Source organism: Lates calcarifer, linkage group LG17 (genome assembly GCF_001640805.2).
Source record: "Lates calcarifer isolate ASB-BC8 linkage group LG17, TLL_Latcal_v3, whole genome shotgun sequence".
Taxonomy (NCBI): Eukaryota; Metazoa; Chordata; class Actinopteri; family Centropomidae; genus Lates; species Lates calcarifer.
The window spans coordinates 905,189-918,630 of record NC_066849.1 but is presented as its reverse complement, the minus strand read 5'-3'; the positions used below and the strand labels follow the sequence as shown (position 1 = coordinate 918,630).

The following is a 13,442-nucleotide window of genomic DNA, read 5'->3' as shown; positions in this document are numbered from 1 at the left end:
GCAAGGTGTTATGTACTGCTGGACAGACTCAAGGATGAATGTACAAAGTGGAAAGTAATGAAACTGAAAAGGGCTGCTACTAGAAATTTTAAATATGATCTGATCAATCTGTTGATTAACTTGGAAATAATCTTTTAGTCTATGGAATATCTGAAAAAGAGATAAATGTTCTCAGAGCCCAAGGTGGCATCCTCAAATGTCATTGTCCAATCAGCAGATCAAAACGTAGACCTATTGAGTTGACAGTGATGTTAAACAGAGAAACTCTGTTAACTCTCAAATTCGAGCTCCCATAAACATGAATTTGAACATGGCAATCAAAGTTTTATAAAGTACAGAGTAAAGTTAGTAGTATCAGTATTATTAGTATTTTTGTATGGAATGGCCTGATGTAGTTTGATGAATAAGAAAATGAACAAAATATCCAGTGTAATGGTTTACCTGCTACCATAGACATATGCATTGTTCCAGACCCTCTGAGAGTCTCCTGTTGAGTCACATCAGTCAGTCCATTTGAATGTGCAGTATCTTTATACACTGTGGTAAGCAGACCAGAACTCAGATATTTTATGCATGCAGGTGCATTAATGCACTCAGTGACAGGTTAATAAATAGGTTTGTATGAGCCTTCCTGCAGGACTCTGGAGCAGCAGGAGGGCTCATTAGCTGCCAGCAAACCCAAATGACTTTAAGTGAAGTGACTCAACATGAGCCCTGCATAGATGAGACATTTGGTTCATGTCGATGTGAGTAATACAAATTATCTTCCACCTGTCTGCTCAGCATTATTCAAACTGATGGCTACCCTGTGTGTGTTGGGGGTGGATAGCCTCCCAGTGCAGGGAGACAGTCCAGCCCTCCACCCCTTCCTTAACTATCCTATTTTATTCAGTACAATCAGGCTTTTGATTTATCAATAAAATAGAAAGATAATCTTTAATCAATGTCAATCAGTGGTCAAAGCCATGGATGACATAAAGTAAATCATTTAAAGCATCTGTGTCCATCCAGAAACACCAACCTATACTTCTGTTTGGAAAACAATCTTGATATTCCCAAAAGTGTCATATTTACTGATTTCAGTCTTGACCTCTGCTGACAGTTGACATACCTTAAAGTTTCAGAGATATATTTATTAATTGGGTCCAATTTCCGTTGTCTTTCCTTTAACATTACAAATCATCTATTGTGTTACATCAATGCAGTGCACCTCATACAGTACTGTGCACAAGTTTTAGGCACTGTAGATGTTTGACTCTTATCGTTCATCAATTGAATAGATCCTGCTAGAATGTCCTGCTATGAGGCAGTAGGTTTAGTTAGAGAAAGGAATTTATTCCCCAAAAATAAAATGAGTACAACTATTACAATCTGTCCCGTGTGACTGCCTAAGGTGAGAAAGAATTGCAACACTTAACTCTGAAAAGCAACAGTAAGGGCAAAGGGAACTACAGTACGGTGAAAAAGTTTTAGGCACTGTAGATGTTTTGACTCGTATCCTTCATCAGTAGCATCAGGGAGGTGTCTGATCAGTCCCAGATTAATTCTGCTGCAGGACAATGAGTCCAAACACACAGTCAGCTTCATAAAGAACTGTCCTCAGAGACAAGAAGAACAAGGAGTCCTGCAGTAGATGGTCTGACCCCACAGAGTCCTGATCTCAACATCATGGAGTCAGTCTGGTATTACATGAAGAGACAGAGACACTGAGACAGCCTGAAATGTTAGGAACTCTTGCCTCTGACCATCAGAATAACCATTGTGGTACCTCTACCTCCCTATGTTGAACTACCAAAACAGAAGTGACCTGATATCTTCGACACCATTTCAGTGGCATTGTTAAAGTTTTTTTTGTTGTCCTCCTGTTTTGGGATTTTCTCTTTTCAGTTTTCACCCTATACTTGTAATCATATACAAATATTTTGCATTGCATGTTCACCCAACCATCCACTGCAACCTCCTCTCCTATTTTCACTGCATCATAATGCCACACCACCGTCACCATTTCTAGTTCAATTTTCCTAATGGGCATCAATAAAATATTATTCAGGTATGCAGCGCTTGTCTCATTATACTGTAATAGCTAACAAAGTTGCTTCAATTAAGTACTCAGGAAAAGGTCTAGATACTTATGTCTATGTCTTGTCTGGATGGTCACATGGATCTAGCATATCCAGGACTTAAGACAAAGTAAAATGTTGATAAAGAACAGAGTAGAGAGTTTGTGTGTATAAGAGTTTGTGTATATCCCATCAGTCATGTTTACTCATTCTATAACCAAACTGAACAAAGTATATTAATATAATTATCAATACTAGACACCTTGAAGATGATGTGTACCAAAAAGCATTGTCCTATCTTTATGTTAATTTCACACTTCATTATTCTTCATTCGATATTTGCTGGGAATGCATTGATACATCATTTAGTAAAATTTTTAGAGCCTTATAACTCACAACATTTTATGGTCACAATTTTGACCAATGGGATTGTGAAATGGTTCCACTGGATGAAAGACCTCTGCTAGAGTGGCCTACGCAGATTGGATAGATCAAGGTTTGGCTTGTCCTCAAACAGTCCCTGACCCTGTTTTGACTGGCAGAACTTGGACCAGATGTTAGTATACACTGATCAGATATATATAATATGTTAGTATGTCTTTTCTCTTTTTCCAAGCTCTTTACAATGGCCATATAATCTGCTCATGTCATTCTGAGCAATATGAATGTTTTTCCTCTGGGCTAAGTATTATTCAAACTGACAGCTTCCCTGTGTGTGGGGTGGATAGACCCCCTACTAAGGCAGAAGTGTAGCTCTCTACCTCCTTCATTAGAGAAAGAATGTAATTCTTGCCAGTCGGCTTGTTGGGTCACACACACTACAGCTGGGCAGAAGTATGAGGCCTGACCTCTGCGTCTTTATGCCTCCTTTCTTCATACATCCCTAAAGCCCCTCACATACCTGTTATCCACTCAAGCTCATCACTCGATACATCTCCCTTCAGCTGTTCACAGGTCACTCCAAGCATCATTATGATACTCCTTATCCTTCTATTTCGACCATGTTATGTTCCTCTAAATTCCACTTTATTTTAAGTAAGATTTCACTGTTGTAGTTGCTTGAGGTGGAGCTGATTTTGCCTGTGTCCTAGCAGGACAAACAGACTGACAGATGAATTTGAATGGACATGTCACAGGTGGTTGCTTTAATCCTGCTTTGCTGTTGTCTGGCCAGGTGATTGAGTTTGATGATGGCTCGGGCTCTGTACTACGTATCCAGCCTTTGAGGACCCACCGTGATGAAGCCATTTATGAATGCACAGCCACCAACAGTGTGGGAGAGATCAACACCAGTGCCAAGCTCACAGTCTTAGACGGTAAGACTGACTTTTGTTTACCTTCCTCCCTGTCACACTAATCAACTGCACATGTTGCATATCCTGGCGGTTTCACTCCTCCCCATGCTGTCTCTCAGCCTGTACGCACCTCACTGACTCTTTGACAAGGGAGTTTTCATGTTCATTCAACCTCATGTGGACCTTGGATTAGAGCATGCCCTCATGTGTACAGACAATACACTGGACACTCTTGACTCATCATGCTGATTTGTGTTCAGCTTTAATCATTCAGGTCAACTCAGTTCAGTTCAGCTCAGAGTGGAACAGGCTGTGCGTTTTGGCTTTCTCTATGGCCAAACTGTAGTAATAATGGATGGAGTAGGGGCTGGTGGCGTACAAGCTGATGATATGGGACAAGAGATGCAGTAGGTCGATCCAGAGATAAAGCAGCATAGCTACTGAGGGAGATCTGGGCAGCCTGGTTGTAGTTTGCTAGATCTGACCGACAAAATAAGTGGTGTGTGTTATTTTTGTGCTTCTTTATTTCATTCAGAGCAGTTCATTTTTATGTTTGGCCTAGCATTGTCATTTAAGTTACTACACTACGGCATCAGCTTTGAGCTAAGCTCCCTATTTGATGGAACACAATGTCAGTATGTGGTTTGGCTGATGTGTAAGTCCCAAACAGAGCCCAGTAACTCTGTGTGATTGTGTTTATTGAGCAGGAATGTGTTGAAAGTGATTTTGGCTGGGAGCCTCCTGTAGGTGTGTCTCTAGACAACTCTGTTCTTTGCCAGCGGCAAGATGGAGCCCAAACACATTTATTTAATCGACACTCTAATTGATAGACAAACAACCACTGACAAAAAAGGGCTTTCTCTCTGGCAGCCTTTTCCAAATCACTCAGGAACCCATTATACTTATTCTGCCATGTAGATATTGTCAGCAGTAAACACAGCCTGAGGCTCTAGAGCCTGTTGCACCAAACAAACAGGCCCAAACCACTCAGGATCTTGTTAAGAGAGGGGCCAGACAGATAATCACTGCTAACAGACTAATATTTAATGCACAAAGCTATAAAACACAGAACAAGCTGCACCCTGATGCACATGAACACCTGTCAACTGATGATGAATGATATTTATATGATATTTTTAGGATGACATCTTATTCTGAAAAGCAATAAGAGAAATTCCAGATTTCAGCTTCCATATGCCTGTCACAGTGAGATTATCAATGAAGCTTTTCTCTGAGGCCCAAGTGCAAAAGATAACAGTTCATTAAACCAGGTGAGGCAAGCTACACTTGCTAAAGAGTAACCATTATATTGGTCTGCATGCAGACTCATTTTAAACACTAATGCAGAAACTCAAGACTAGACTACATACTGTGGCAGTATTGGTCTTTTACCAAGTGCTGGATAGCAGTCAGCAGACAGTGAGCTACCAGTTAGACACTGTAGAGATGATGCTGTTATGCTACCATTAAGATTTCCTGATTTACCAACACCAACTGTTGAATGATGCTAGATCAGAAAACACAATCAGTCGATTTGGTCATTTTTACAGGGAATGTGAAAGGACATATGTGGTCATTTAGGTTGCTGTATAAATAAATCTTTACTTACTTTTTACTTTTTTGATTTTGTGGAAATCTAATATTTTCCTCATTACAGATTAATAAAAACATAGAAACATCAGTCTTACAGGTACAACATCACTACACTGTACCTGAGTCAGTGATGTCCTGCAGAGAGTGACGATCACCAGGAGTTCAGATGTCTTAGGCAGAACCAACCACCAACCAAGTATTTATTACAAGCTGTACATTCATGGAGAAAAATGATCAACAACAGAGTGACAAGTGTGCCAGTGTACCTTTCATTTTCTCCACATAGCTCATCCTTGACTGGATTTTGACAGTATCGTCTAAGTTTATATATTTGTCTACATCCTTATGTATAGGACCTTGGTTACCCAACAGGAGAGGTGTCTCCACATGTCCACTATCAGTCATAGTTTGGGCTTAACAGTTGCCCATTGTAAAACACTGTGGAGGTGTTTATGACCTAAGCTATTGGAAAGTATGAGTCCCAAAAAATATTAAAACACACTAGAGGTAAGAAAAATCCTTCACACCAATGTCAGATCAGAACAAAACTAAAAAAAAATCAGTTTATATATACATAGGGTGGAAATACACCAGGTTGAAGTATACTGGAATTTTCCTTTAAAATGGAGCCCCATGAGTAAATTAGTTTTCTTTAAAGTTTTTATGTTGCACTACCACTGAAATAAGGGAGGTTATATGGATGTTCCTCTAAGTTAGTGAGCTGCTGTCAGACTATAAGAATGACATTAGTCTTTCCACACTTTTAATGAAGCATATGATAGCATGAATTTTCAGGGGCATTGTACAGCTGTCACTCATCAAATTTCAGAACTTGTAGTTGGCATAGCCTACAAGAGATGTGCTTACATGAATCTGTAGAAATCATACTGTGCTCCTCAAGACTGTATATCCATCACATGTTTCTATCCTCCAAATAGTAAAACCTGGAGCTCGTTTTCAGAATATTTCCTAATGAAACCTACTTTCATTCAAGTCAGCATTCTGTCTCACTATTTTCAAACAGTGGGTTTGCCTTTTTTGAAACAGATTCCTCTGTGATGCTTCACTCTGAGCCCTCAGTGTGTGTGTGTGTTAGAGAATGGAAATATGAAACAGCAGGAGCAATAATAGAGAGTGGGCAGGATGAAGATGCGGCAGAGTCGACAGCAGGACTCTGGGTAATGAGAGTGCAGCATTAGTCATGAAGAGAACCGACAAAGAGAGCTTAAGGGGATGAAGGGAGGGAGATGGTGAAGACAGCGGTAGCTGCAGCTGGTACAATGCAGACAGAGATGAGAGATACTTTGCACGCGTGGGAGTTGTATGTCTTTCTGCAGAAAACATCATATACTTTTCTCCTTTGGTTGATTGTGACAGTCAAAGGGAAAAAGGCACATCCCTCTAAACAATCCTCCTCCACTTGTTATGTCGTGAGTGGTACTACTGGTTGCACTGATAGGCACTGAATCAACATCAGTGTCTTTTAAAGTGCTAGATTTCTTTCTGACTGTTTTCCTGTCTTCCGCTGTCTGCTGAGTTTGCCTTGGCAGTGATTCTCCAAGCCTCTGCAACTCTAGTGCAGGGATGGAACACCATTCTTCCAAAAGATAGTCCCTTATTTTCTAGGAGATGTTTTTTAGGTGATCCAGTGGGTTAAGATCAGGTCATGCTCTCTGCATAGGGGCATTGTTAGCCTGGACTGTGGCATGTTGGCCAGTTTTAAAACATTTCTGTAAACCAGTGCCTATGGTTTTTGCACCACTGAACTCTCAAATGTGTGACTGCAGCCCTACTATAAAATCCCTCTGTATGTAATGTCAGTGGACTTTTCTTGCTGAGAGCCTGATCACATCCTGCATTGACATTCTCAGTCACCTGAGGAAGAGTTGCTCTTACATGCACTAATATATAAGAAGCTTGTGTATTTTGGGATTTTGGATTTTATAATATTACTTTCCATACATGTGCACACTCAAGGATTATTAGCAGCATTATGGGTGCTATTAGTTTTGGTTTTACCATCAAATAAATTGATGGCTAGAATGGTACACGTTTTGGATTGTTTACCACCTGCCTGAGGCTGCTTGTACTTTTGCAGTATCACAATGTTCTACAATTATTTTGTTAAGTCCATTGTCATCATAACAGATAGAAATGATGGCGAGAGCTCTGAATCTGAAGCTGAATCTGAATCTATGAAAACCAATGTTTGCCAGCAACGTCTATGCCAGGCTGCCTATGTGTATGTTTTGTGAGCAGTCCAAGATATTACCTTCTTGTATTGTTTCATCTGAAATGTTTTTACAGATCAGAAATGATAAAACTACAGCTTGGTTTCCAACATCTGGATTCCACAGTCCATTCAGTTTCAGGTATCCACAATAGACCCAACCTGGGATGATCTTCAGTCTAATCAGGTCTAAGTAGGGTTCTATTGTATTGCTGCTGGTCTCACGTCTGTGTGTAAATATGCAACCTGTCCCCTAGAGAATATGTTTCTGTACAACTAAACTACGACAGCAAATACGTTTTGTTGGAAACATAATTTCTGTCTGGATTATGTTCAGAGGCAACATGTTTTTGAATGAATGAAGCACAACATTTACTAACAGCAGAAATAAATGGGGGTTGTGCAGAGAACATGACTGTCACACCAGAAACTGGAGTTTGCAAAAGCACTTTGGTTTAGCTTAGAGGGGTCTGTGAACTTTTGTCTGTATTAAGCTAGACCAGGATCTTTCATTAACAATAACCAAGTGTTTTGGATTGAACAAGACTGCCACTCTGAACTGGGGGACCAGGATGACTTCACCATCTACGAGTCCACCCTCCAGCCCTGGAACCTGACACGACTAATTAGTTTCTTTATAGTCCTTTTTCTGCGCTAGCTCCATCTCCTGTGTGGAAGTCTCCGTCCCTTTGGCCATTTAAGCACCAAAAAGCCTCTTAAGCACAGAGAACATCCTGATGTTCAGAGCAGAGAGAGAGAAATAGAGGAAGAAAGCTGTATTATCAGTGATAAATAGCACATAATGAAAGATGAATGACAGCTGCACTGCTGCCACACATCCAGCAAGTTTATAAAACTGAGCCTTTGACCTGTGGGGATTGTTCCATCATGACTTAAAACATCTCGATTTTGGTTTAGGGCAGCAACTTTACTGATTTGCTTCAGTCTCCCTACTCTCCTAGCATTGTTTCCAGTGGCAACAAGCAGCTGTTGCCATTGAAGAGCTCTGATAAACTCACTGTACACTAATTGTTCAGCAGTGAACAGCAGACAGACAGTGCTTGTGAGCATAGTAGAGCATTTAGCAGCCAATGAGGCAGATACTTCCCTCAGGAGTTAGTATAGACTGAATCAGTTCTAAAAGCAGAGTCAATATTGGGCTTACATTCATCAACTGGATACAAACAGCACTCTAAATTAATGGTAATGTTGCTCTTCGTCATGCTAGATGTAAAAATACAATAGTGTGCTGACACATTTTCCATATCAACTCCATAATAAATGTGAATGTCAGTAATTGCTGTGCTCCTAATTTCGCTCCACTGTCCCCAAGAAGTGAAAAATCATTTATTACAGGTTCAACAATTTCATACATTATGATATGTACAATTTCAAATGTCAAGGAAATTTCATTGGAATATCACTGCCAGTTAAACCTCTAAAGGAGAAAGCAAAATGTCTTTCTTAAGATATAAAACTTGATGTATTTCACCAACACCCACTATTTATTTTTTATCATTCAATTTAAGATCATTATCATCATTAAGTGCTTGGAGGTCTCGTTCACCCATTCACACACACACACACACACACACACACACACACACACACACACACACACATTCATATCCACTGAGGGTGCAGCATGAGGAACATTTAGTGTCCTTCTCAAGATATGAATCAGCAGAGACAAATTTAACAGAACATTCCAAATTTCCTGATGTTCATGTGCCCTTTGTAGCTGTTTAATGCAGTCTATAACCAATGTCACATACTGTGTCTGACAACCATGATAATGTCTTCAGTTATCTCAGATTATGTCAGTTTGGGCATAGGAGACTACAATTTTTTAACAGAAATATTGCATTACAAACATCTTCTGAGTTAGAGTCAGATGTGGCTATGGGTGGGGACAGCATTGCATTGTTGAAAACAGAAAATCCAAAAAGGACAAAGATAATTGTTGCAGTTTCAGTTTTATCTTTTCATTTTGCTTCCAAAGCAGAACCAACCTCAGGTGGCTGTGCCATTAACCTTAGTGCATCAGAATCATCTAAGCAAATGAAGTGAACATGTTGAGAGCACAGGATGCTGATATGTGTTGATGCTCTCTCTTATAAGCAGTGTAGGCCTGTGACATCATCAGCCTGATCCATGCAACTGACCAATCAGGTGACACACTTGGTATTTTACCAGCTGTTGTTTCCTGACAGGGTTGGCACAGTGGTACAGTGGTTAGCACTGTCACCTCTGGATTCAAACTGCAGTTTGGCTGATGTTCTCCCTGTACCTGTATGAGTTCTCTCTGGGTTCTCCAGCTTCCTCCCACAGTCACATGCAAGGTTAATTGGTTGGTTAATTGGTTGAATTGCCTGTAGGTGTGAATGTGAGTGTGAGTGGTTGTTTGTCTGTATATGTCAGCTCTGTGATTGACTGGTGATCTGTCCAGGGTGAACCCTGCCACTCACCCAGTGTCAGCTGGGATTGGCTTCAGTCCCCTCTGACCCTCAAAGGATAAATGTTGGATCGATGTTTCCTGACACCTGTACCTGCACTAGTGATAGACTGATATGGTTTTTTCAGGGCCAATACCATTACAGATTATTAGTTGTCAAGGAGGCCGATAACCGATATTTGGAGCCGATATTCATTTGCAGTAAAAGTGAAAATATTGGTGTCAAAATTTTGAATAATACAAACTCCGACACTTAATTTTGTTTAAATGCCTTTAAGCATATGTTTATTAAACAGCTTTTCAGATTTGCAACATGTTAAAGGTTTTTTTTTTTTTTTTATCTTAGACAATAAACATCTTTGTTTTAAAATTCTAACAAAAAGTGCAGGGAGCTCCCAGGCTCAGCAGCATGTCTTATGAAAGTTAACTGAAATTTTAAATAAATAAATAGCTTCCTGAAGTTTTATAAAGTAAATAAAACAAAGTTAAATAAAAATTTGCACAGAAATGTGAGTCTCAAATCAGTTAGTAGTCCCAGTTGAGCAGCACCAGATTGTGGTGCAAAAAGCAGAGTTGTTCAGTGTGTGTGAGCACTGTGCATGCACAGCTTTCACTGCTGATTGGCTGTTACCCGTTACCCGTTAGTTGTGCTCTGTGTGTAACCAATCAGATGGTGCTGTGGGTGGGACAATGCTGGAGACAGAGTAGTGACTGCAGACAGAGAGGCGCGGCTGCATCAGAGCCAAAACAATCCAGTTTTAAATTGATCTGTTATTGGCCATCGGATTAAAAAAAAAAAAAAAAACGGCTGAAGCCGATATGCGTCAAAATGCTGATAATTGGCCCGGCCAATAATCGGTCTATCCCTAACCGGCACCTTATGATAGTTTCAAAGTGAAACCATTAGTCTTCTACAGCAAATATGCATCTGTCCCTTTGTGGAGAAACTGTAATTATAGCACATACTGGGGAATAAAAGTCAGACTAAAAGCAATATTAAATTTTTTAAACCTCTTCTTCCTAACTTCATGAACATGCAATACTAAAGTGAAGCACCTCTTACATCATCCTTACTCCAACCTCCAACTTTGTCCTAACCCTAAAAAGGTATTTCAGTGTGTAGCAGAGCATAAAGATGAAATACACTAAATGCAATATTTTTAGAAAACTGTTGCATGTAACGTAGAGAAAAAAGCTTCACCTGCAGGCCACCATCTTAACACTTACATGGAGTTCTGCAAGTCTCTTTCTTACTGCAGAGTTGGGTGATAGTCCAGCACACAGGTAACTGAGTCATCCTTCACAGAGCTACAGTGTCACATGGTGATGCATAGCACCTGTGCCATCAGGCTGAGGATGATGAAAGCTCCATGAACAGTTGTGTGATTGATCCAGAGGGCTGCAGCACGGCTGCCTGCTGCAGTGAGTGCCTCTGCTCTCTGGAAATATCCTGCACTGTCCTTACCTGAGCAAATGTGTGTCTGGACTGCACAGACACAAGGATCCCTCTCTCTCTCTCTCATCTTCTGCCTTCCAGCTTTTGGGAAAGAAGAGGCTGACAGAAATGGTCTTCCAGAACAAGAGTCAATGACTTTGCAAACCAGGCCTGATATTCCAAATTGCTTCTCTGGATTTGCCTCTTAAGAACTATGGTGCTGTGGTGAAAATCACAAAAGAGTCAAGAAAGAAGAAGTGATGAAAATGTGACATGAAAAGCCCACAGTCCCTCCTCGCCACATCCCTGCAGTGTGCATTAACACATTAGACCTTATAACGTCTTGAGCTGTGAAGCTTATCAGCCATGCATAAAAAGATTTTTTTTTGCTAACAGAGCAGTTAACCATTTACGGAGAATCAATCATCTGTTCTGTGAGTCAGCTGCCATGCCTGTCACAACTTCAAAAGCTGAAAAGCAGTTGAAATGGTGTAAAATGAGAGGGAGAAATCTCTGGGTTGGAATTACATTGCAGTGGAGCAGAACAGTTTTAATGGTCTCTCATTTCCCAGGCTTTGTGGAAGTTGCTGTTACTACAACAGTATTACGACAGTACAGAGTTGCGGAAGTGAACCTGTGGCCCCACAGTGCTGGGAGTCAGAGGGAGGCCAGTAGGGTTAGGGCCTCTGACTTGACCCTGGATTTACACACCTGTTCCCGGAGGAGAAGGTGACCCAACAACCATAACTGCCACTTTCACTGCAAGTCACACACATGCTTTCATGCACTGCAGCCTCTTGTAACTGAATGTGTGCTGAGGCACCGATGTTGCTCTGTGGGGGACTGCAAAACTAAGCTGCCTCACAAAATATCAAAGATAGAATGGGTTGAATGGTTTATGTATGAAGTTTAGACCAAGATGAGGTCAGTAGTTTGATTTATTACTATTATATTTAAAGGGACAGTGTATGTTAACTTCTGTCAGTGAGATTTTTTATAAACATTCAGTGCACTAATAACAGTACATCACTAGCTACTAATTAAAACATGCAGCATGGAAAGATACAAAAAAGCAGTTAATCATTTTATGTAGCCACTTGACACGAGCTTGGGCAGCTTGGCTGCTGCCTTGTTTTGCACTTGAAGGTACTTTTTTTAGTTGGTCATAAATGACTGTATTATATTCAGAGGTGTTTCTAATATTCTGCTCACCTCTTGTATGTAAATAGAAATGACAGAACTTCATCAAGGTAGAAAACCTTGTAAATGCGTACCTGTAATGTAGCCATTGAAGGTATAGGTGTGTGGGTATGTGTGTGTCAAGTGTGTGAGCTGATCACATTTGTATCAACTGCATGTACAGTACAAATTTAGTCTCAAAACAGGCTTGAAAAGACCTTTCTTTATCTTGATCTGATGTGTTTTTGTCTCATCCTCCATCTTTAAGCCCTTCATCATATTACCTGACGTGTTTGCCTGTGTTTGTTATTAGATTTCAGTGGTTCCCTGCAGTTAGCATTCTAATGCAGGCTCTCCTGTCTCTATGTGGAATACCTCTCAGAAAAGCAGCAGACAGTGCTGAATGCCACACATAAATGTGACGGAATCCAATGCAGTGTTTTTAAGCTCTCCCCCGCCTTGTGCTTTTGTTTTCCTGACTAAGTACAGGCTATTATGTTACAGATGGGATTACATAAATGGTGAGCATAATACACCAGGGCCCCATGTTCACACGCTGACAATATATTATGAAACTTTAGACAGAGCAGCTCTCAAATCCCTGCTGGAATCTATGGTTCTCTCACGACCCTGACCACAGGGGTGAATGGACACACAGGTCATCTAAGGAATACCTCGGTGTTTCTCAATGCCAGGACCATATTTTCCTCACCAGCTACTAGTTTGAATGTGGAAGTCTTTGGGTCAAGCTGAAAATGCATTCCCAACAGCAGGCCAGCTCACTGGTTTCTGTCTTTTTTGGGGGATGGGGGTGGGATGGAGGTTACTCACACTAACAATCTGTCTCATAAGAAGCCATAGAACAAATGCAGAAACTTCCTCACACTGTAAGTGGTGAAGAAATTTAATTGACTGAAGTTCAGATTTCTGAGTTATCCCTGACTAAAGTGATGTTTCAGAGTGTAGAATTAGGGATTAGAGTCAGCCTCCTGGCACTTTCTGTGTAACAAGGCATGTTGGTATGAGTGCAGGTTCTCTCAGCAGCTTTCACTGTCATCGTCATGTCGGCACAGGAGAAACAGGGAGCAACCCAGTGAGAGACCAAGAAAGTTTGAAAATTGATTCATTTTGTTCATTTTGACATGTTCATTTTAAATGTGGCACAAACCATCATTAGTCAGGCAAAATAACCCTC

The 13,442-nt window shown here is 40.6% G+C and overlaps 1 protein-coding gene across 16 annotated transcripts in view; it reads left to right on the top strand.

The window, feature by feature from the left end:
• ptprfa (protein tyrosine phosphatase receptor type Fa) overlaps positions 1 to 13,442 on the top strand; it is a 344,522-nt gene that overhangs the window by 174,436 nt on the left and 156,644 nt on the right. For all 16 annotated transcript variants that reach the window (XM_051077207.1, XM_051077194.1, XM_051077198.1 and 13 more), the window contains exon 4: positions 3,235 to 3,376. In XM_051077207.1, coding sequence (XP_050933164.1) covers positions 3,235 to 3,376 — 142 coding nt within the window. The remainder of the gene's footprint in view (positions 1 to 3,234; positions 3,377 to 13,442) is intronic.